This window comes from Lycium barbarum, chromosome 1 (genome assembly GCF_019175385.1).
Source record: "Lycium barbarum isolate Lr01 chromosome 1, ASM1917538v2, whole genome shotgun sequence".
Lineage (NCBI taxonomy): Eukaryota > Viridiplantae > Streptophyta > Magnoliopsida > Solanales > Solanaceae > Lycium > Lycium barbarum.
In genome coordinates, this window is record NC_083337.1 from 125175706 (window position 1) to 125201036 (window position 25331).

At 36.5% G+C, this 25331-nt stretch overlaps 3 protein-coding genes across 3 annotated transcripts; 2 read left to right on the forward strand and 1 right to left on the reverse strand.

The window, feature by feature from the left end:
- Nucleotides 1-237: 237 nt before the first annotated feature.
- Nucleotides 238-2338, reverse strand: LOC132613716 (uncharacterized). The gene is made up of 4 exons (XM_060327912.1): nt 2108-2338; nt 836-1117; nt 512-635; nt 238-434 (listed from the first exon to the last, which is right to left on the reverse strand). Exons 1-4 carry the CDS (start codon nt 2249-2251, stop codon nt 238-240), a joined length of 747 nt encoding a protein of 248 aa, XP_060183895.1. The 5' UTR covers nt 2252-2338.
- Nucleotides 2339-14767: 12429 nt separating this feature from the next.
- LOC132613724 (uncharacterized) lies at nt 14768-15166 on the forward strand. Its single transcript, XM_060327923.1, has one exon. The coding sequence runs from the start codon at nt 14768-14770 to the stop codon at nt 15164-15166; it is 399 nt and encodes a 132-aa protein (XP_060183906.1).
- A 6011-nt stretch (nt 15167-21177) lies between these two features.
- LOC132613731 (uncharacterized) lies at nt 21178-22093 on the forward strand. The gene is made up of 2 exons (XM_060327934.1): nt 21178-21305; nt 21625-22093. Exons 1-2 carry the CDS (start codon nt 21178-21180, stop codon nt 22091-22093), a joined length of 597 nt encoding a protein of 198 aa, XP_060183917.1.
- Nucleotides 22094-25331: the final 3238 nt, after the last annotated feature.

Below are 25331 nucleotides of genomic sequence, written 5' to 3' on the forward strand. Positions count from 1 at the left end.
CAGTCCTGTATTACTCAACCAGTGAAGCTACGAATAGAACAATACTACAACAAAGGATCAAGCTATTAAATTTATCTTGTTCATTTAGCTAGAAATTTATAAATGAATAAATATGCCTCAATCTGAAATTAGTTTAGCTTGTCTGTATAAATCCTCTATAGTCATTCCCAATTCAAGATTTAGAAAATTGATTATCTTTTCATACTGAGTGTTAACCTACTGCAACATGCCAAGAACCTAGGAACAGTTGCAAGCGCATCTTTCATTTCCGGTCTCCTTCCACACACAGATGTAAATCCCCCAAGGGGTATATAATCCACTACAAAATATTGCAGCTAACTGCTGAGCATCTACCAAATTCTGATCGTCTATATCAGACGCTACGTCAAAACTTATAAAATCATCAGCACATAAACTACTGGAATCACTCACCACTGACAGGGAACATGAACTATCAAGAATTTGATCACCATCTAATGATAAGATCTCATCATGCTCATTTTTTTTAAACAGGTAACATTCTCATCATCCTCATTTTCATTTTCAGATATCATATGTGGCCTATTTTCTTCAGGTACAGTAATGATACTAACTCCTTTCTTTGAATCAGCACATTTGCAATCATCATTACCATACTATAAATAAGTAATTTTCAAATAAGTAGAATTTTAGTGGACTTACTTTGTATATATGACAATGATTTGTCGACATTTGTTTCCATGGACACTAGCAATCTTTATTGCACCACAACTCACGACAACAGCAAGTATGTCTGTTTGTAGGGGTGCCGTGAATACTATTTCATGAAACGACATATAAGTATACTTTAAAATACACAGTGAAGTACTCCTTGCCGTGGCTCTTGGTCCAGGTTCGATAAAGATACTGTGTTTAATCTTGTTGGAGTAGGCAATGGTGGATCCTCTACATTGTCTCCCTTTACTTGTTCAATAACAGTAAATCTATCTAGAACCCATTCAAACTTATTGATAGGAATTCCATAGGGTAGAGGTGGTCTAACTTTTGCAGTTGATATCAAATATGTGTTGAAGGGAGTGAACTTCTTTTCATATTTTCCTATGTCATCTCCATACAAAACAACTGCAACTTGTTCTTCCTGTATTTACAAAAAATAATCAGTTAAATAGATATTAAAGCTCCATGGTAACACATAAGAGGTAAACATCTAATAAAATGAATTGATTATTTAAAATTCACAGAGCATGTGGGCACCACAACTGCAGTTCAGATCAGAAGCCATACTCAGAAGTTTTTCTCAAAGGTTCACTTCTCTTATCCCATTTATCTATATGCCGCCTTCTAAAGTAAGTCATATTGTTTATGACTGTAAAGGCATATTGTTTATGACTGTAAAGGCATCTATCCAGTCATTAATAAGAGTCAAATCTGTTTCCTATTGGTTATTGATGTTCAACGTTTTCTTGTGATTCAAGCTTCGTGAAATCCATTAAGATTTTTTCTCTTCAACCTAAAAGAAAGATGATGCATCCTTATCCACCGATTAGGCACGGTAGATTCGAATGGGCAATATAGTTGGAATAAAATTATAGGAAACATGCTAATAACAGCAAACTTGACACAAGAAAGGTTTTATGTTCCACAACACAAAATATTCACAATAGCATAAGAAAAATAGCTTTGGAGTGGTAAAAACACCAACAAAAGAAAGATTATTAATAAGGGCTCTGCAAATCTATACTTATATGAAATTTAATTATTACTAATATAAATTATATTTCTTAATATCCATGCTTAGTTAAACTTTTTTATGGAAAACAATAAGATGAAATAATTTTTAACAATTCAAGGGTAAGGAGAGATGTATATATAACAAATAAGTAAATAGATTGTCACCGAACAAACTTCATCTTCTAAAGTACTCCAAAGAAAATCATATAAATCTGAAACACAAAACAATCTTCATAATAATTATCTAGTTCATGATTAAACACTATGAATACCCACGATATATGAAGAAACACTCTCTAATTCTAATGTGAAATAAATACCAAATCTAACATCAAAACGTATTGCAAATACTATAGATTAAAATAAGAAAGAAATTATAAATTATTGGAAAGATTACCGTCTCATCTTGCGCAATCATGACTTGAAATCGTATCCGCCCATCTTTACTTTGTCTTGCTCTAGCTTTTTCAATTAGTTGTACTTTGCATGTCCACTCTCTTGTTTCCGGAGTTATTTCAGTAATATTAAGTCTATATTCCATATTTTGTAGTAGATACTGTAAAACGGGGAAAAGCAAAAAGAAGATATGGTTAGTATACTGAGTGATAAAGTAAATAATGAAAAATAAAATGGAGAAAGAATAAAACAGTACTTGGTCATGCTATATTATTTTTGCAGAATTGTTTTTTGAATGATTTCATCATAAACTACATTATATGTCGAGCGATCATCATGATCAATTGCTATTGGGGGCTGAATTAGCATTTTTATACCCATCAGATATCAAGAAACACTCTCTAATTTGCAAGCGAAAGAAACACCAAATCTAACATTAAAACGTATTGAAAAACACAAACATATAACAAATGGCCAATAAAACAAAATACAAACAGTAATTAGAGTTCATAGATCGTAAGTAAAGTTGTAGAAACAAATTAAAATCATACCAGAGGTACAAGAAAACACCTCTGTTTCAGATTATGATGGGGGTTTGTCTACTCTCTAAGGTTAATTTCGATCCTATTGTCTGGAAACATTAATTATATTCGCCATGTCACACCCCATTTTTAACCCTGGAGAGTTAAAGTTAGAAGTATGATGTATTGGAGATTCCTGTTTTTTGTTTATGTTAAAGGAGTCGCCACCTAATTATTTATGGTGAATTAGGACACCTAAAGTTTATTAAAGTTATGTTTAAAGTTAACTCTGTTTAAGGTCTGCGAAACTTAAGATTCTAGGTGAGGGTTCAATTAGTCTAAAGGGAAGGTATTAGGCATCCTTTAAGACCCATTAACAATGGTTAACCGACCGGACTAAAATTTAATTAGGCTAAGTGTAAATATAGTATTATAGAAAAAGAAAGTAGTTTTGTAAATATAGCTAAAATTACAGATAGATATATAAGAATATTGTTTAAAATAGGATTTGTAGAAGATAATGATTTGTATAAAAGAATACTTCTAATGTTATTTTAAAATACGACTTATAAATGTTGTTAAGTTTTTAAACGATAGTATAATAGTATTGTTTAAGAATAATACTTATAGGAAAACATAATAATTTGCATTAAATAAGATTTGTAGAAAATAATAGTTGCATAAAAAGTTTAGTTTTAAAAATAGACATGTAATGTTTATATTTGGAGGAAATGACTAAAATTCGAAAGAGTTATTTAATAAAAAGTTTTAAAGGTTGTCCTAGACAGATATGCAGTTCTAAGTGTTGGAAGGAAACTAAATTGAAAGAGTCATTCGTAGAGTTAGTTTACCTTTTTATTTCTTAAACGAGTTTAGCATTAGTGTCAAATATGTAATGTTTTAAATTTCTAAAGTAGTAAGGGTGAATCTCGATTCTTTTAACTCAAATATGTAGTCATGTTATTTAAAATACATTATCCTAATGATAGAAAATGACAGTATAGATGTTATAAGTAGTTAAAACTTATAGATTTAATAGTTGATTTTTCTTAAATTAACTACTCATGACTAAAAAAAACCAAACCCCACTAATTCGCTAAGGTTTACTTAATCTAAGCAAATAAACAAGTAAAGTGTTAGTCATGTAAATACAATTGAATACACAAAATAGAAATAAAAAAAATAGAAAAGTAAAATGGTTTAAATGGGCCTAGCCCATTTCGGGTTGCTGTGACCCGGCTAATGTTGCTGTTCACAGTGATTGGGCTTTGGCCCAAAATTTATTTCCTTGTTTGGGCTGTAGGTTGGCTGACTTGAAAGAGAAGTTGCGTTGGGTTTTAGCCCAACACCAAATGCGGGAGATGACGGGTCGCTTGGACTCGTATGCGAGATGTCATGCATAAAACGAAGAAAACGATTAGTATACGATCGATGAATAATGTTAAACATACGAAATATAAACTCAAAAACAAATTAACAGATCATATATTCTATGTATACTCTAAGTATACTTCATGTATACGCACTCATAAGGACATATAGAAGGTCATGGTGGCCATTTCAGCCATAGGTAGGTCCGACCTATCGAATGTAATATCTATTCCTTTTATAGAACAAAGCAGTAGGCAACTAATTTCTCCTCAAAACGTAGCATTTATTTTATCAAAGTAGTAACATTTTGTAACAAACAACAAACGATCACAGTTCATAGTAGACTAGCTGAAACTTTCAAAATGCACAAATTATCATGCTGAAATGGGGGTAAAAATGCAGCCAGAGTCTTCAGGTTAAAGATGCTCTTGTTCACACTAAAAGAGGACAATACACTTGTATCTATAGTAACATGATAAATGGGAATTATATCTTGACCAGCCTACTGTGAGATTGGAAAAGCCTGATGGTCAGCCTACGTTTATTTGTTAATTCTAAATTACCACAATACTAATCATACAAATTTCAGATAAAAAAAAGGACACTGATGACTGTTTCTGCCAAAACAACAACTGTCACCGCATTTTCACTAAGCCAAGTTCTCAAAATATCACAACCTCAGGGGGGGGGGGGGGGCAGGACAGAGAGGACAATATGGAATGTAAAGTATATTTTTGTTTTCATGTAATGAGGATGAAAAACAACAGTGACCAGATCTTTTCATCCAAGTCAAAACAAAACATCATGCAAGGAAAGCATACCATTCTAACTCTAAATGACTTTCAAAGAAAAGTACAGGTTGTTCAAGGATTTTCTCAACATTATAACCTCTTTTAGACCCTGGTTTTAGACAAATGAATATTTGAGCTAGGTGGTTTTAGCCTTATTAACATTTTTTCAAACATTAGCATGAAGCGTAAAGTGGACATAGTTCCCATATGATGAACTAACACAGATTTCCTATCATTTTCAATTTCATAAGTCCAGTGACCATATACTCAGACTAAGACACAAATATTTCAGCTCGAAATAAACAAAATCTTAGAGCATAGTCATTATCAAATCCTACAAGAACATGACAACACACAGACCAATCTGAATGGCTTGAACAAGTCAGTGATAGATTCAGGGGTACAAGGGGACATTATGTAGTTATACAACCCAACACTAACAAACACAATGACATTTGCAAGGCTAGACAAGCCCTTATATTCATACTAAACTTGAGTGAGTTGAGATAAATAAGGAGGACGCTGATCAAGAAATTACAGTAAAGGCATATTGACTCAACACAAAAACTATTAAGCTATACTTAACAGAGTAGTATAAGCCATAGGGAGTTATAATCACATGCTTTTGATTAAATAAAGGACTTGTCATACGATGCTTAACCATAGAGTAACAGTTTAAGTAATAAATAATAATTGTACTTAATCAGACAAGTTTCATAGCCACAACTAATTTCCACACAAGATAAGACAAATAGGGATAGACCCTCTTAAAATTATGTGTAATACACTACATATCCATAGAAAGCAGGGGACAATGTACGGGTTCCGACCATAGTGTTTAGAATTAAGGGAATTACAGATTCAACTAGCTAAGACCAAAGCCAACAATACAAAACAACAACTTGCTTCAGACCTTCCTATGGGTCTATGCAGCCTGTTAGTGATAGGATTTGAATGATATTGACTATAGGCTGAGTTAACTCCTTTTCGCGTCTCAAATGATACACATATAGGTTAGAGTAGTTAAATCCTTTCTGCTGGAGTTTGAAAGTATAAGGAAAGAATAGGGCAGATTTGGATTCTTTTCATGTTAATGTTTTCAGGGAAAGAAATCAAATAGAATTTTGAGTGACAATCAAGATCACGGTGCTGGACACTTAGCACACAAGGGAAAGATCAACCAAGTCCTATACACACATAAGCATGGGTTAACAGATCTATCATATGGGTTGATATATGCGGATGTAGTCTAAACAAGTATAATTATACTTTCAAACCATCTAGGTATATCAATCATAGCATACAGCAGTCCAAAACATGCTCAAAATCAGTCAACTAACTCCTTTGGCGTGGGTAGCATTTTGTATATATAACCAACAATCTTGCATACACACAGATCAACTAAGCTAAAGTTAATCTGAGATCAGATCGAAAAGGCATAACTATCAAATGACATATGTTCTAATCCAAAATATCATATAACTGAGTGAAGCTGAAAACTAAACTAAAGTAAGACATAAACATACAGATGTTGTCAATTACCAAACTAAAACTAAACCGAACTAAGGCACAGCCATACAAACATTATTAATTACTAAATCGAACCTGGACTCATTAAACATGAACCTGCATAATGACACTAAGATTCTAAAATGAAATTAAACCGACTGAAACAACAACACACACGAACATACCAGAAACTTCAGATTTGAAAGAAAAGAACACACTGACCTTTTGTGGGTGCAGTGAATTGGGACGTCGAAGTCGTCGAATCTATGTTTCGAACAAGACGAACTCAAAATCGACTGAAGAAATTAAAGTTTTAAACAGAAAATGAAAGGCAAATAGAGTAATCGTTCGCTGTCTTTGTTGATTAAAACTTGTGTTTTGTGGGGGGTTTTCGTTTTCCAGATCTTCCACCCCCTTTTCTGTTCGATCTCCCTCTCCCTTTATAGAGCAAGGAGAGGGGAGCGTATGAGAGAGAAGAGCGTATGAGGTGAGGAGCGGTGTGGGAAACAAGGGAAAGTGGAGAGGAACGTGAGACGTGGGGGACAGCAGTGAGTGGAGGGAGCGTGAGGAGAGAGGAGAGGGTAGGGGTGCGGCGGTGAGGAGGGAGAGGAGAAAGGGAAGGGAGAGAGAAAGGGCAGGGGCGGCTCGGCTGAAGAGGGGAAAAAAAGGATTAGGTTTAGGTTTTAGAAAATAAAGGGATGGGCTTGGACCGGGTCGGGTTAATTTTAAACGGGTATTGGGCTGGTCCATTAGTGTAGAAAATAGGTATGGGCTGGTATTTAAAATGTGGGCTGATCATTTGAGTAGGGAAATAATATTGTATTTGTATTTTGGCCATTAATTTGGCTGAAAATCTTCCTCTATATAAATTGGGCTTCTAATTTAATGACTAGTACAATATATACTATGTAGAGACAATTAATAATTAATATGTAGAAAAAATAAGGATTTTACAAAGTGTTGTCTTGTAATTAAATTTAACGAGTCCGAACCCAAAAAAAATGAAACGATAGCGAACCATTTAAAAATTTGTGATAAAGTAATGCTCATAATGTTGAAAATAAAAGTAGTGATATTAATAGTAGTAGCAATAAAATATTGTGAAAAAATAAAGTATTTAGCTCGTCAGTAAATTTAGAAACCCGAGTAAATTAAATAAAAGAGGGACAAAATTGGGTGTCAACACGCCATATATGGAGAATCTCAACAGAAAGCACCAAAAATAAAATAGAATCAGAAGCTAAAACCCTTTAATTGATTAGAAGACATTAAAAAGGTGGAAGAGAAAGATTTTACCTGGCTTGAAAGTGTGGAAGATGCTGGTAGGAAACAAGTGGAAATCCATGGAGGGTTTAAGAAGGTCGGGAGAAGGTTGAGACCGACATTATTTTTGGTGAATCATCAGCAAAGGACAACAGCTGCAACACATCCATTGGAGGAAATAAGAAGTGAAATTACAAATGTAACCCTGTGAGGACTACAATTATTTTCGTTCCCTCTTACATTAAGTAGTAATATAGACTAGAAAAAATGCCCATGTGATGCATGGACCCAACATGTTTATTCACTTTAATTAGTTAGCCTTTAAGATTTGTATTTTGTAAATAACTTTTAATAACATTCTAATTGTTATTATATATAGCAACATATACAAGATGTATTTTACGTACCATCACTCTAGTTATAATTAAAAAATGGAGTTTTAAAATATTAAAAACATATGATGGAATTAAGTCTTTGAGATGGAAAAAGTCGGACTTTTTTTTTATTGTCATGACAATGAAAGTTGTTCATCGATGTGAAAACAAGAAAATTAGTAAGAATATGAGGAAAAATTAATTTTTGATTCTAGATTTTTGTCTTTTAAATTCTTTAATATCTTATATGTATATCGACAGGTTGATATCCATCGCAATTAACTAACTGTTCAAATCTAAACATAAGAACCATTGCTGTATATATTGGATTTTTTTAAAAGCAAAACTAATAAAACATTTTTATTAAATTAATTAAAAATATGTTAATAAGGGGTAAATTAGTTACATTATAATTTTTTATATTAACAATTATATAAAAAAATAATTGTTACAAAGAAATCAAAATTAGAAAGATATATATATATATATATATATATATATAATATAGAATTGAATAGAATAGAAATAGATGGTACAACATGGAATGCTCTCTGTACAATTTGTTAATGCTGTGTTGATCCTCCTTTGACACTTATTAAATATAGAAAAATATAATAGAAATAGATGAGTACAACACGGAATGCTCTATGTACAATTTGTTAATGCTGTGTTGGCCCTTCTTTGGCACTTATATGTAACAGAAATATATGAGGAAAGTATATGTTCTATGCGGTATAAAGATGATATTTACATAATCATATCGCATATGAATTTAATTTATATACATTGAAAGCATAAATATTTATATGTAATCATATCTCTCAATATATACAACTCAATAATCACTACAAGAAAGTATAGAAATTGCAACGGCTCTTTTAGCAACAAAAATTATATAGTTGGCAAAAGTCAATATTTGGCAACAGTTCAGTTTTATTGTTGGCATAAATGATGAATCTTTTCAAAATGAACTTTTTTTTGTTGCCAAAAATTTAATTTTTTTGCGATATAATATTGACTATTATTGCAAAAAGTACGTTTGACAACTAAAAAAAATGTTATTGCACATCGTTGCAATAACAGCCATTGAGAAAAATTTATGCAAATAAAAAAAAAAAATTATTGCCAAAAGTACTTTTTGCAACAATAATCTATCTATGGCAACAAAAAAAAATTTGTTACCAAATGTCTTCTTTGTTGTAGTGAATTGAATGCTTTGAAATAGTATATGGTTGGTTATCAATTAATCCTTCCACACTATTGTTAAGTTCTTCTTTAGACTTTCTTTTTGGTTTCCTGGAGAGACTCTGCTGGAAGAGATTTATTAGTCCATGTGTACTGCACAAAAAGAGTCTGTTACCTTCATACTTTCTATGTCACTAGTAAACTTGTCCGCTTTTCACGCGGTCGCGAAAAGCACAAATAAATTTTTAAAAAATATTAGCATGCTTAAAACAAATTGATTATAATATTGAAATTAAAAAATTTAATCGAATTCATCATTCTTTTTAGAATGGACAAAAAATGAGTTTGGGGGATAAAGATCTTTATTAGTGTCGGACATGATTGTTTCTCTTTTATTTTTTACTTCCCTTCTGAATTGTCATTTAATTTAGAGTATAGATATAGCACATAAACTATTGTGTTAGTTTCTTCTTTCACCCTGTTCACTATTTTCTTTTGTTTTTTGCTTTCTGTGCAATTTGTTCTTTCCCTTCCTCTCGTTGATGTTCTTTCAAAGTCTTTAATTGTACTTTTCGTTCGACCGTGATCAGCCCAATCACGGAAACTTTTTTAGTTCATATTCGTTTGGTGGGAGGGATAAATTATTCCATCTTGTATCACTAACTTGTTCCCAAAGTTCTATCAAGCATCAAAATAATAAGAATTCCTATAGTTTGGTCCGAGTAACATAGGCCTTAGAACAAGCTGTTTATTGCATCCAATTCCAAGGCTATTTCTTATTCTTTTAGTCACAATCTCTATTTCATTATTGTTATTTTTTTGTTCCATAAACGAATCAACTCGCATATCCTTTAAACCACATACAAATTCAATTGTTACCTTTTTAAGGAGTAAACAGTTGGCGCCCACCGTGGGGCTAAGGATAATAGCGGTGATTTGTTCGCAAATCGGCTTTCACTTGTTCTTTTGCCGTTTAACTTTGATTTTAGGTTAACTTTGACATGTCGAATGTAAACAATGTGAATAACGACAACCACGACGATAACCCCAACAACGGGATACCATTGAACATCATGCCACCGGGTGATCCGAACAAAAACCCTCCCGCTGACGCGAGTGTTGCCCATTCAAATGTAGCCGTTCACAACAGCAGAGACACGCCCGCCGATAGGGGAACAACTCAAAGGGCAAACGGAGAGGAGGGAGATGAGATTAACTTACGCGTGATTTATGATTTATTGCAGGAACAGCAGGTAACCATGATGCAGCACCAGGCGACTATTTCCCAACTCCAAAGGAACAACAACGAGGTCAGGGTAGCGGAACCAAACAGAAGGTCCGCACCAGCCGCGATCGGGAACGGTCGATGCCTGATGGATCTTCCTGTTACACCCCGAATTTTCGTAGGTTAAACTCGTATTATGAGTTAGTCGACGTAAGTTCAAAAAGAAATTATTTTGAGGTTAAAAGGGATTGAGCTTATTAATATAAGTGGTTATAAGGGTCTATAAATGAGATTAGTAAGTGGCGGAAGGTCTGGAGGGTTAACGAATCAAAGAAGGATGAGTTTCGTCAAAAGTCGGCAAGTTGGGAATACGATAACTTGTACTTTTGGATAAGATTAGGAGTGCTTCACATGCTAAGAAAGTAATGATATGAAGTATTTGAATCGTATGATAGTTGTATGTTAATTTTTGAAGTCAAACGAGTTGTGATACGAAAGTCGACAAAGGTCGTCGCAAGTTACGTTTGTAAATTTCACTGAAATTTGGGTCAGATGTCGAAGAGCTTTTCCCTCAATCTACTTCTATTAACGAAGTGATCTACCTATCAAATCGAAGGTCTACGAGTCTAGGTTCCAGCGTATTTTACCGTTCGTTGATATGACATCGGAGTAGAGAGATATTCGCATTTTCGTACAAGGACGCAAACTGTTGCGGGAACAGCGAGCAAGGTCGGTGGCTGCTCACTTTAGGTCATATAAAAGACCCCTTGCACGAATATTTTTTCATTTTTTTCACCATCCACGACATGGAAAGCCCTCAAACCCTCTCCAATTAATCCTCCATCAATCTCAATCCAAACCAAGAGCAAATCTATCAACTTTAACATGAAGAACAACATGGCAACTTCGAAATTGTGATTTCTTCACTATTTCACCTTTCGGAGGAAAACCTTGCTCTGAAGTAACTTGGGGTTTGAAGTGATTTTCATGATCTAAGGTATATTTTAACTTCCTTTTGATCTCTTTGAACTTTTACAAGTAATTGATCATAGAAATTGGTGAAAAACCCCATAGAACAAGCTCTTCTATATTCTTATGAAACTTTCATGAACTTAGCTTATTTGTTGGGCTGTTTTATATGGTTTTGTTGTGTTGTTTGGAGTTGTGGTGATATGTATAGGATCGTATTGAAGAGGAGAAGTAGAAAAGTAGAATTTGGTAGCGTTTTACGGGAAAGTTACGCTACAAAAGGGCCTATAAATTCACGCTCATGAGTTGCTCGATTAAATGTCTAAATGAAGATTTCTATAAGCTATGACCTTGGTTTTGATCTTGAATAGTCTGTATTATGTAGGAATGTAAGGCGTTCGAGGACTCGGGAAACATATAAAACTCTATCGACGAGGTCTGCAGGGCTTTCTCTTCTCTTTTGTGGCATGACTAGAACTCGACGAACGTTTCATTGATACATTCATTCCGTGAAAACATAAGTCAATCATATTCTTATATTTGAGCAGCGCTCTACTTTATACATGACTTATATTAAAGTACTGTCCATATTTCCATGTTTCTTTGGTTATTGATTGAAACATTTTTATAAAACTTGAGTCGGCCGTATCCCGAAATGGTTAAGTTTACCTCTTCTTTGAAATAGCTTGTATTAAAGTGTATTCCCGCACCCTTATCTTTCTTTTGCATCACTTAAAGATGACGAACCTTCCATTGATATAAGTTTTCACTAAACATGAGATGAACACGCTTCCTTGTGATGGACTAATCTTTATTTCATATACGATTGCATCAAACGCCTTTCATGCTTCCATATCTCTTTGGGCCACCAAATTGGAATGTTTCCGCTAAACTTGGATTGATCATATACCATCCAAACGAGTTGAAATCTACTTCATGTGTAACTCATACCAAGTATCTTACATGTTCTCCATGTTGTTGTCTCTTGAATTGAAAGGTAAAGAACGTAGCAACAATAACGATAGTCGGAGGGTAACGACGATAGGTCACTCCGACTCTTCATATGATATCCCTTCTGAGGTCGGTCTATATATATATAGACCGACCTCAGAAGGGATAACATATATATATATATATATATATATATATGTATGTATGTATGTATGTATGTATTTATTTTCATTACCGAGCTGCGCTATAGTCGGCCGGGTAGGCACTTATATGTGCACCTAGACATGTTTCTTTCTTTACCGAGCCGTGTTGTAGGCGGCCGGGTAGGCACGTAGCTGCGCACCTAGATGTATTTCTTTCTTTATCGAGCCGTGTTGTAGGCGGCTGGGTTGGCACGTAGCTGTGCATTTTCACTGATCAGTTGGGTAGAGAATATGATGATGAGCTCACTCCACAGAGGGATATATATTATTATATGATATGATATGATATAAGCCTCCACCGTGAGGAATAATTTTTACGAGCATACAATTATATTTCTGTCATGGTTATGGTCGCCCTCAGTGGCCTCGTTCAGAATTTCAGGTTGTCTCTACATCTCTTCCCATGTTATCTATATCTCTTATGCTTATGTTATGTTTACACTTACCACCTTACATACTCGGTACATATTTCGTACTGACGCATTTTTGTGCGCTGTGATCATGCCCATAGGTACGTAGACGGATTATTGTACCTTTCTCAGTAGGATACCAGAGATTCAGCAGGGATGTTCGCATTCCATTCTCCGGAGTTGCTGGTCAGAGTCATCAAATAGGATGCATGTATATATATATTATGAGTATGGCTATGGGTACGTCGAGGCCACTGTCCCGACCAATTGATGCATATTAGTGCTCTTAGAGGCTTGCAGACTAGCAGTCAGTGTACATGTGTTGTGTTTGGCCTTGCTGGCCTTCTGACTAGTTGTCTTTCTTGGTTGTGGCCTTATCGGCCCTAGTTATGCATATATGTGTTGTTGGGCATTTTATGATTGCAGGTTGTCATGATATACTTCTTACAATTGTTATTCAGCGGCCTTGTCGGCCTATGATTTATGTTATAGAGTTCAGATATCACAGTTGGTTCGCTCGACCCCTTCTAGTGCCGGGTGCCGGCCACACCCCCCAAGGTTAGGGTGTGACATTTCCGAGGTGATAAGGATGTTGGAGGCGCTGTCTAAACAGATCAACTTCAATGAAAAGAAAATGGAAGACTATAATTCCTGAGTGGATCGGATTCTGGGTGCACTACCGATTCTGACAGGACCGGAGATGAAGTATATTGTCCGAAGGCCTTTCCCACCGAGTGCGACTCCAAAACTAATACCAAAAAGGTTTAAGATGCCCGATATCCCGAAATATGATGGGACAACGGATCCACAAGAACATATAACCGCCTACACCTGTGCCATAACAGGCAATGATCTGGAAGACGATGAAATTGAGTCGGTAATGCTAAAAAATTTTGGTGAGACATTGACTAAAAGAGCCATGCAGTGGTATTGCACGCTGCCCCATCACTCTAGTCCATCCTTCGGGTTGCTCGCAGATGCCTTCGTAAAAGCTCACGCCGGGGCCCGAAAAGTGGAGGCGAGAAAGGCCGACATAGTTAAGACCTTCCAAAAGGACGAAGAACGACTCAGAGAGTTCGTGACAAGATTCTAGAAGGAAAGGATGTTGCTTCCCACAGTTCCTGATGAGTGGGCAGCTCAGGCTTCACGAAAGAGCTTAATCCTCGAAGTTCCAACGCTTCCCTCAAACTTAAAGAAAACCTGTTGGAGTTCGGAGCTATCAATTGGGTAGATGTCCATAATAGGTATGAATCCAAGATTCGGGTGGAGGATGATCAGCTCGGGCTTTCACCAGGTCCGATTAATCGAATAAAAAATTCGGACAGACCAAGGAGGATAGCAAAAATTAAATTTCAACCACCAAGAGATAGATATCATCCATACTCTTAACCTAAAAGATCCGCCTTTAGATCGGATAAGAGAATAAGTGGTCCCAGCTCCAATATAGCGGGAAGTGACAAACGAAGCGATTGCGATTCGAGGAGTAGGGGTTTACAGTGCAGAAACAGCTCCATTGGGGGGTCCGACACTGGTGAAAGTCCGAGGTTATCTGAATACAACTTCAACGTCGACTCAGCAGCCATTGTAGCCGCGAAAGGTCGCATCAAAGGTGTGAGATGGCCAAGGCCATTACGAACAGACCCCTTACAACGGGATCCCAACCTGATATGCGAGTACCACGATACTCATGGACATCAAACCGACGATTGTAAAGGGCTAAGGGATGAAGTGGCATGGCTAATAAAGAACGGTCATCTCCGAGAATTCCTGAGTGAGCGAGCAAAGGATCATTTCAAGAATCGGGACCCAGCAAGAAGAACGAACCGGAGAAACCTCAACATGTGATCAACATGATTATTTGGGGAGTAGAAATACCCTTAGGTCCAATGATGAAGAAGACAAAGTTCTCAATCACTCGAGAAACGAGAACTAGGAACTATGTACCAGATAGATTTATCTCCTTCAATGACGAAGATGCGGAGGGCATCATTCAACCCCACAATGATGCTTTGGTAATTTCTGTCCTTATAAATAAAACTCATGTGAAACATATTTTGATTGATCCAGGTAGCTCAGCCAACATTAGCCGATGGAAAGTAGTGGAGCAGTCGGGACTGTTGGATCAGATTGTACCAGTGGCCCATGTCCTAAACGGATTTAATATGGCGTACGAAACTACAAAAGGCGAGATTACACTACCAGTGAATGCAGCTGGTATAATCCAGCCCACAAAGTTCTATGTCATGGACGGAGAAATGAAATACAATGCTTGGATCGGAAGACCATGATTACACATCATGAGGGCGGTGCCTTCGACTTTGCACCAAATGCTAAAATTCCCAACCTCAGAAGGAGTAAAAATCATTCATGGAGAACAACCTGCGGAAAAGGAGATGTTCGCGGTTGAAGGAGTTACTCAAACACCTAAAAAAGCCATGCATGAGGACGCTGAGAACACGAATGAAATGGAAGATTCCAAATAGCAATCACAAGACGTAGTTCCGGCCCAATTCGAAGGGGAAGGAAAGATAGACATGGAAGAAGACGACTTCGGTGTTCCTAGGTCGTGTGTATTACCCGATGACTCGGACGCAAAAAAGTCAACGGTGGAAGAGCTTGAACAAGTCATTGTGTTCGTCCATCTACAGGACAGAAAGGTATACCTGGGCACGGGGTTAACCTCGGAGCTCAGGAATAAATTAATCAAATTTCTTCAAGCTAATGCTGATTGTTTTGCATGGTCCCATTTAGATATGCCAGGTATTCTGCTCGAGGTCACCACTCACCGGCTGAGCCTTGATCAGAAATTTGCCCCGGTAAAGCAAAAACGGAGACTAATGGCCGAGGTCAAACATAAATTCGTCAAGGAAGAGGTAACAAAGTTATTAAAAATAGGATACATCCGGGAGGTTAAGTACCCGGATTGGTTAGTTAACGTAGTGGTTGTACCCAAAAAGGGTAAAAAATTTAGAATGTGTGTAGACTATAAAGAGTTGAATAAAGCATGCCCGAAGGATTATTTTCCTTTGCCTAACATTGATCGCATGATTGATGCGATGGCTGGTCACACAATATTAAGTTTTCTTTCGCTTATTTCGGGTACAACCAAATTCGGATGAACCCGGAAGATCAGGAAAAGACTTCTTTCATAACCAAGCACAACCAAGCACAGAACTTACTGTTATAACGTAATGCCTTTCGGGTTAAAAAATGCCGGTGCTAGCTATCAATGCCTAGTAAACAAAATGTTTGAAAAATAAGTTGGTAAAACAATGGAAGTTTATATTGATGATATGCTAGTTAAGTGATATGGCGTGATTTCACACCACAATCGATGTTTTTCGGCTATAAGTTTTACTTGTTTTTAAGCAAGTCTATGTGATTTTACGTGGTTTTTATTGTGTTTCAGGTATTACGAGGTCCCGAGAGACTATTTGTGGAAAACTAGTGAAAATCGGGAAAAAGAGTTGAAGAGCTAAAAGGAATAAAGCGGTGTGAAGATGAAGAGATTTGGAGCAAAATTGAATTAAAAAGGAAAGAAAAAGAAAAGAAAGAAAGAAAGAAGGGAGACAAGGAATAGTGGCTTAAGTTTTGGTCATTATTGCCAATGATTATGGCTATTAATGTGACCACTGACCAGAGGATCAATTGGAAGCAAACTGAGAAGAAAAACAAAAGGCACTGGTCGACGCGTCAAATTTGATACGTAATTGGTGCAACGCACGGTGCAGTTTTTGGATATTTACTTCTTCCTGTTTAGTTTTGGACTGAGTTATTTTATCTGGACTTTTTCCTACACCTATAAATATTTCATAAGCCACAATTCTTAGACATCTTTGGCATAAAACACAAGTTTGGAGGCTGGGGTTCCTACGTATATTTTCTTTCTTTTATTTGAACATTGTTTATGGAAATTTCTTTGTGACAATTGAGATTGATACTCTTGTTTTGATTATTTATTCATCGACATTATTTTTAATCAAGTAAGTTCTTGTTATTTTCATTATTCTTGTTCTTTAACGTTTCTCAAGGGATTAGCTAACCCTAGAACTCTCCCATTTACTTCGTTTAAAACTCAGAAGAGAAAGAACGGGGTTGGGATAGAATAATTAACATGAATTTGGGGCGTTAACCCTCATCTAATGGAAATTGACCTAGGAATAGGCGATACTACTTGTAGCCAGATTCGGGTGTTCTTAATGCTCCTAATTGCTTGAGGGATCTTCAATTGGGTAGTCTAGTTAATCTTCGGGAGAAGTTAATTTAGAGTAATTATCCGAGGCTAATTAACATAAACTTGCTATTATTTATAATTCGTGAAATATATTGGATCGTTACTTGAGAAGTAGTTTTCTTTATACCATTCTTGTGGCCATTGATCAATTTACTTGCTTTCTAGGCCTTGAAAGGCCCTTTATGGCTAATGCTGCATCCGAAGCTAGGAAAAGGGCGCCCTTGTTAGAATTTATATTTTCGTATTTTATCAAAACCTTATCAAAAACCACCATTGATGCGTTCGGACTAGCTATTGTTAGTGATAATTCCTAATCTGCTTAAATTGCCTACATATTGTTCTTTGTGGGATTCGACCCCAACCTTGTTGGGTTACTATATTTGACAACGTCTGCATTATACCATTAATAGGTGTAATTTGAGCGTATCATTAAGTCCCTGGAAACAAAGACCTTTTGAAGCATTTGCAGGAGACCTTCGATAAACTACGCAAATGCAACATAAAGCTGAACCCGGAGAAGTGCCCCTTCAGAGTAGGTTAGGGTAAGTTCCTGGGTTTCATGGTGTCGAATCGAGGAATCAAAATCAACCCGAATAAGATCAAGGCCATTGAGGATATCCGGGTAGTGAGAATGTAAAAAGTGTGCAGAGGTTGACCGGAAGAATTGCGACCTTAAGCAAATTCATTTCTCGGTCTTTGGATAAAAGCCACCAGTTTTTCTCGTTGCTTAAGAAAAAAGACTTCGTATGGACACTGGAGTGTCAGCTGGCCCTAGAAGAATTGAAAAAGTATTTATCGAGTCCACCTCTGTTGCATTTCCCGAAGGCAGACGAGCAGTTGTACTTATATCTGGCAGTGTTCGAAGTTGCGGTAAGCGGAGTGCTGGTCCGAGAAGAACAAGGTACGCAATTTTCAATTTATTATGTTAGTAGAACTTTGGGGGATGCGGAGATACGCTACCCCCACCTTGAAAAACTGGCCCTAGCTTTATTGAGTGCATCTAAGAAGTTAAAGCCTTACTTTCAATGTCATCGTATATGTGTGGTAACGACATATCCGTTAAAAAAAGTTATGCACAAACAAAAATTATCCGATAGGTTGGGCAAGTGGGTAGTCAAAGTCAGCGGATATGATATCTAATATAAGCCCCGAATGAATGGCTATAAAGACTCAGATTTTGGCAAACTTTGTAGCGGATTTTACCCCTGCAATGGTGTCCGAGATAGAGAAAGAATTTATTTTAACCTTGAGTAGAACCTCGAGGATTTGGACCCTATACACGAATGGAGCTACCAACATGAAAGGGACTGGGCTTGGGTGTGACACCCCAAAACCCACCCTAGATGTGACCGGCATCCGACGTCATGAACAAAATTAGAAGAACCTAAGATATGCAATAATAACAATTGAACCTGCCAGGTTCAATATTCACCTTCAACAGTTTATAGAATAAATTCAAACGAAATCATGATACATGAATTAAATCAGCGGAAGTCTTTAATAACATAAACCTTAATCAAGCGTGTCACATGCCCAAGAGTTAAACAAAACTCAATATCTACCCACAAGAATGTATGCTATGGAGCTTCTAAGATAAAGAGTAACTATCTGACACATCGGGACGGAGCACGCTAAGACTAGAATAATAAATGAATATGCTAAGGGGTGTCCCACGAATGAACATGTGGGCTCACCAAGTCAGCAGCAACAACAAATCCTTCTTAAGCGCCTGAAGTATGAAGAACCTGCTCTTTCTCCATTTCCTAACATACCATCAAAAACAACAATGGTATGCCTGAGTACTTCGTACTCAGTGAGTGCCTCGGGGACAACAAGTAATAAGAAAATCAAGTACAATGATGCTTAAAGAAATCAGTTCTGAAAACCATGTGTAATCAATGTAAAAGCAGTTATTCAACTTCTGTATCTCAATAAGAATTATCAAAACTGATTATAAAGCCTCTTGTTAAGTTACAACTTTCAAATATGCATTTTAATTTGATCATGATTGTCAACAACAGTTCCAAGAAAGAATAAGGAATATCACACTTGCCAATACAGGCCCAAGAACCAATCACATCGAAGGGATGACCGTAGAGGTTCCCTAATCACAGCGCACCGCACCAGAATATGTGATTCCCGGTGGATATCCTTCCTCCCAAATAGCTAGGCATTGACCGCACTCCGGGTGGCGAACCCGGCAGTGGCCACTCTTCTTCCCGAATAGCTAGGAATTACCACACTAGGATCCATAGTGACTACCCTTCCTACTGAGTAGCTAGGCCAACACAACAATAAAGTTCATAACATAGAAGCCGATTCACAATTTGTCTCAAGGTACTCACATCATCAATTAGCATTAAAGCTCATTATGCCATATCATAAAGATAAATCATTTCAAAGAATGTCTTGAAAATGTTTATACTTCTTTAACCAAAATTTCAATGTCATAATTCAACATGAAAATATTATTATCAATCCTTAGCGATCATTATTGATCATCTCTTATAGAAGAAAACGTGTATAAAATTGTATGTGTACTTAGAACATAATACAAACTAGGTTTAATGTGGGCTTTCCCCTCACACACATTAACCTTAATTAAAGCAAGAAGTTAAGTTTCAATTCGTGAAAAGTTCACATTTTTATTCAATAAAGAGCTTTTTAAAAAAGACATTCATCCAAAATCAGTTTTCAAAAGAGAGACATACCTTAATTATGTTATACGTAGTTCAACAAATTACTTTCCTAGAGGAGAATCCCCCAAACCTAGCTTGAACTCCCTTGAAATAGGTTATCTTGCCACTCCCTTGAAATAGGAGGTTTTGAGAAGTAATTTTCGTGTTTAGGGTTTTTGAACAACTGAAAAGTGATAAAATTAACTGAACGGTTGTCTTTAAAGTTTCTGATAGACGCGGGAGAAGTACGTCCAAGAAGGACGGGACGTACTTCTAAGTACGGGCAGTTTTTTCTGGCCGTACTTCCCCAGAAATTTCTAGAGAGTCAATGTGAAGAGGTGGGAAAAGGACGGGCAGAAAGGACGTCTCGTCCTTTGAAGTACGGGCCATACTTCTAGGTCATACCTTCCCTAAAATTCCATAGAGTTCAAATTTGAAAAGACCAAAGAACGTCCGTAAAGTACGGGCCGTACTTTGAAGTACGAGCCGTACTTTTGTTGTAAAATCTCGTAGTTACCGTTGAAATGGAATTTTCATCCCAACACTCCCAGTTTTGGTTTCTGGGTCCCCAATTGTGAACACAACCTAACTTATAAGGTTCAAAACGACTCGTCTAATGCTTTCATATTCCATACGGATTTACAGGATGTTACATTGGGATTGTACTTAAAGCACCTACAGGGGATATCATTTGACAATCCATAAGAACTTTAAATTGGACTAACAATGAAGTCGAGTATGAGGCTATGATTGAAGGTTTGGAGCTGGCCAGGAGCTTTGGGACAGAAATCATCGAAGCAAAATGCGACTCACTCTTGGTCGTGAATCAAGTAAATGGGGTTTCCAATATGAAGGATAATAGGATGCAAAAATACTTGGATAAGATACAAGTAGTTTTTCACTGATTTAAAGAATGGACTATGCAGCATGTGCCGAGGAAACAAAACACCGAGGCAGATGCATTGGCAAACCTAGGCTCTTCGGTCGGTATGGAAGAATCTAACTCGGGGACTGTGGTCTAATTAATGAACTCTGTCGTCGAAAGCAGCCATGCCTAAGTCAACATGACAAGTTTAACTTAGGATTGGCAGAACAAATTCATAGACTATCTGGCGGAGGGAAAATTACCAGCGGACCCTAAAGAGTCACAAGCTCTTAGGACCAACGCGGCAAGATATAGCTTGATCGAAGGGAAATTATATCGGCATTTGTTTTACGGTCCTTTAGCTAGGTGTTTAGGGCTCGGAGAGACGGACTACGCAATGTGCGAAGTCCATGAAAGAACTTGTGGTAATCACTCTGAGGTTGAGTCGTTAGTTCAAAAACTGATTCGAGACGGTTACTACTGGGTTCATATGGAGGAAGACACAAAGAATTTCATTCGAAAATGCGACCGATGTCAAAGGAAGGCCCTTATGATCCATCAGCAGGGAGAATTGCTTCATCCGGTATTGCCCCCATGGCCATTCATGAAATGGGGAATGCACATTATCAATCCTTTGCCTTGGGCACCAAGTAAGACTCGTTTTATTTTGTTTATGACTGACTATTTTTTTAAATGGGTTGAAGTGTAGGCCTTCAAAAAGGTACGAAAAAAGGAGGTTATCAACTTCATATGGGATTATATCATATGCCAGTTCGGCATCCCGACCGAGATCACATGTGACAATGGCCGATAATTCAAATGCAACAAAGTCAATAACTTCCTCGAAGTCTTGAAAATCAAGAAGATAATGTCCACTCTGTATCATCTGAGTGCGAACGGGTAGGCTGAATCGACGAACAAGACTATCATTCAGAACTTGAGGAAACAGTTGGATGAATCCAATGGCAGGTGGAAAGAAATCTTGCCGGAAGTACTCTGGGCATACAAAACCACCTCGAAGTCGAGCATCGGTGAGACACTATTTTCCTTGGTATATGGAGCGGAGGCTTTGATCTCTATTGAAGTCGGGGAACCGAGCCTAAGATTCCAATACACCACAGAGGAGTCAAATGACAAAGCTATGGCAGTAAAACTCGACTTAATAGAGGAACTACGCGAAGCAGCGTTAGTCTATTTGGGAGCACAAAAACAACGGATGGGTAGGTATTACAACCAAAGAACCAATCATCGACACTTCCAGATTGGGGACTTGGTCCTCCAAAGGGTCACATTACACACAAAGAACCCTAATGAGGGGAAGCTTGGTCCAAACTGGGATGGACCGTACAAAGTAATCGGCATAACCGGCAAAGGATCGTACCAGCTCATGTCGGAGGATGGCCAACAATTGTCAAACAATTGGAATGTAGCAATTTAAAGAGATACTATTGATAAAGTATGACCCGAACCCTATTCGTGAATTTTTTAACTTAGCTGTTTTGATCCTTAGAGAAGCAAAGACCGAACGAAGTTAGGAAGATTAGAGTTAGAAGTGAAAACACGTGTTGCACTATTTTTCCCAAGTGAGTTTTCCGGCAAGGTTTTTAACGAGGCAACAACGTACATCATGTTACTTTAAGTGGAAAAGACTAGGCAAGTTCTAGGACCGGGGACTGCTTGTTGACACCTAATTTTCACCTGATAATGAGCGCATTTTAATTCTTAAAATTGTCGAGCCAAGACGGAATAAGGATATGCTTTCAAATTCAACAATTAAAAAATCCCGAGAAAATTACAGAAATTGACAAAATTGATGATTACGAGAAAATTACGAGTTATTTACTTTCACAAACATGATTTGAAGATAAGATGTGTATCCCGCTCCATCTAACTCGAGACAATTGTTAATTAAAATGTCGTATGAATTACGGCTCATTTTGACCACAATTTTCATATTATTTAAATATTGTCCGGACCTATGTCAATATTGGGCTCGTATTGAAACTCTTATTTTTAAACTATGTACTACGAATTTCATTTTGTACAAATGTTATTTTACGAGAGTGTCTTAAGTTAATACGTAGGTTTGGAACTATGTAAAGAGTATACTACATTTTAAAAGGGGGAGTTTAAGTTTTAATATTTCACTTAAACCCCCCCTAAACTAATCATCCCCTCAATTCTTTCCCTTTTCATTTTGGGAAAACCAACGACAGATGAACCAAACAGACCCTACAAGTAGAAGAACAAAAAAAAAACCCAAACGACCCTTACGTATAACCACAACAGCAACCCAAACGATCCGTGTATAATCCTCATACCAATTTCCAGCTGTTCCAAACAAATTTTGGAAAAAAATCACAAAATCTGAATTATCCAGCTGTTGTTGTACGATTTCAGCACTATTGGCACTTTGCCCTCATTCTCAACAGTAACAGAATCTAACATTTCATTTTTCCTTTAGTTTTGGTACAAATTCAAGGTTTATCCAGCTAAGATTTGTCCTTTGGATTTGAATTTCAAATAAACTGAAAAGCGGGGGTACTGTACGGTGGAGGGGGATTTTATTTTTAGTTTTGAATTTCAAAGGAATCTAGGAAAAGAGGGGGAAGATTGGAAAGTGAACAATCCCACATCGTTGGAGCTAAAAAATTGGGGGTTTCTTATTTTCTATAAATAGAAGCCTTTACCTTTCAACAAAAGAAATGAACAATGGTGTTGAGACCTAAATTATGGTTTCCACCATAAAAATGGGGTTTTTTAATCCTAAGAGTTTAGAACACAAATTTTGAGGAAGTTCTCACTCTAGTATAATATTTGGAAATCGTTTTCGTTCGTCGGATTTGATTAAGGTGAAAGGTAAGTCATCATTAACTCTCGTTGCCCCCGTTCGTTTCTCGACGAAAAGGTAATCTTTGAATCCCACTCCCTTTTAGTTTCAGTTTGTAGTTTTATATAGTTATTGTGATTACAAAGTAGTTACTGTTTGTTTGTAAGTAGTTAGCATGCTATAACTTGTCCATTAGTGTCAAGATAGGTTAGTCGTATATATATATATATGATGGTAAGTTACCTTTTCTATGAGATCATCATCATTCAGCTGTTGTTGCTAATTCTATGAAGAATGTTAGTTGGAAACCTGGTCAGGGTTAAATAACTAATCCATTTCTCCCTCGTATGTTAAAAAATGTTTTACTTGTTTGCTCTTAGTTGACCTGGACTGATTTAAAAATCTGTGATGGTGAATATGGTTGGGGGAGGATTAAGTAAATGCTTGAGGATGTAATGTTTGGCATAACTATTGAGTGGTGTTTAACTATGTGACTTTATAGATGATCTTGTCTGGATTGAATAAGCTAATTGTTGTTTCCTGTACAGCTGTCAGTTTTTTTTTTTTTAGTTTAGCATGACCATGTTCGTATCGTAGTAAGTTTCATTTGATCTTCTTAATTGTCTATGTGTTGCCAAAAGAAAATAAGGGCAGATTCCATGATTAGCTTAAAGAATATATCATTATTTTACGTATATCATGTTTGTGTATTCTCACTTGAAACCAAAGTTTGATTTAGTTGAATCAAGATGATTAGGAGGCTATCCTAGGCTTCACCAACTATTAAACATTTTCTTTAAATGAATTAAGGGCTTGACCATGCTAAGTATAAATGTGGTGTATGGTAAATGATCTTTCACATTGGATAAGGATTCACTAATCTTATTGGAAGCTTATTTCTCCTTTTAGTTGAAACACATTATAAAGAAACTGATTATGAACATGGTAAATTAATTGAGTTGATTGCATATCATGAGAACTATAAGTTCCTTGAATATCAATGTCTTGCGTGCTGTATTTAGATTCAGATTTTAGCCTACTAGTTTTGAGGGCAAAGCAACTTAAATATTTGTTACATAAGTTCCCTCCCTCAACTAATATTTTGAGTCAAATTTAGGTGTTTGAAGTCATAAAAAGTTCATCACTATTTGGGTTTTGTTTTGGCCTTCTGAGGGTAGGATATGTTTCAAGGTTATCTCATTATGTGCTTTGCAAACAATTAAGTTTGAGTGTGTGCCCTCTCAATAGCATGTACAATAGTGAGTTTCTCTTTGTTAAAATCCGGTTCAGTAATGAGGAAATATACCTTAAGAATGACTTACTATCTATGCTACTTACAAGGTTATGTTTTAGCTTAGGTAATCTCTTTAAAGAATTATGTTCTCCAGATTCTTAACTTTTTAAAGACTAGCATGTGTTTTATTATGATGATTCCTGTAAACTCTTGATTAAGTTATGACATTGTGTTGATGAAATTATTTATTTTTAAAAGACCTTAAAACCTAAATCCTCTGTCTCCTTGAGTTATTTTTTTCAAACCTAGATTAAGTGGTGATATTTATTAACTAAGAGAAGAATCTTTATTTCATTTGGCTTTCATTTCTTGGGAAAACTATTGTTGGATACTCATCCTTTACCCCTTTGTTTTCTTTGCATGACTTGGGGAAATTTGCAAATCCCCCAACTGCTCTTGAGCTGCTGCACATCTGGAGCTTTGCTGCATTTTACTGAGCCTATACTAGAGTTCCTTGGAGCTTATTGTATTATCAGATAAGTTTGCTAATCCCTTTAGTCCTTTATATTGATTGCTATCATGACTTATTATTAGATGACAAGTTGAGAGGGA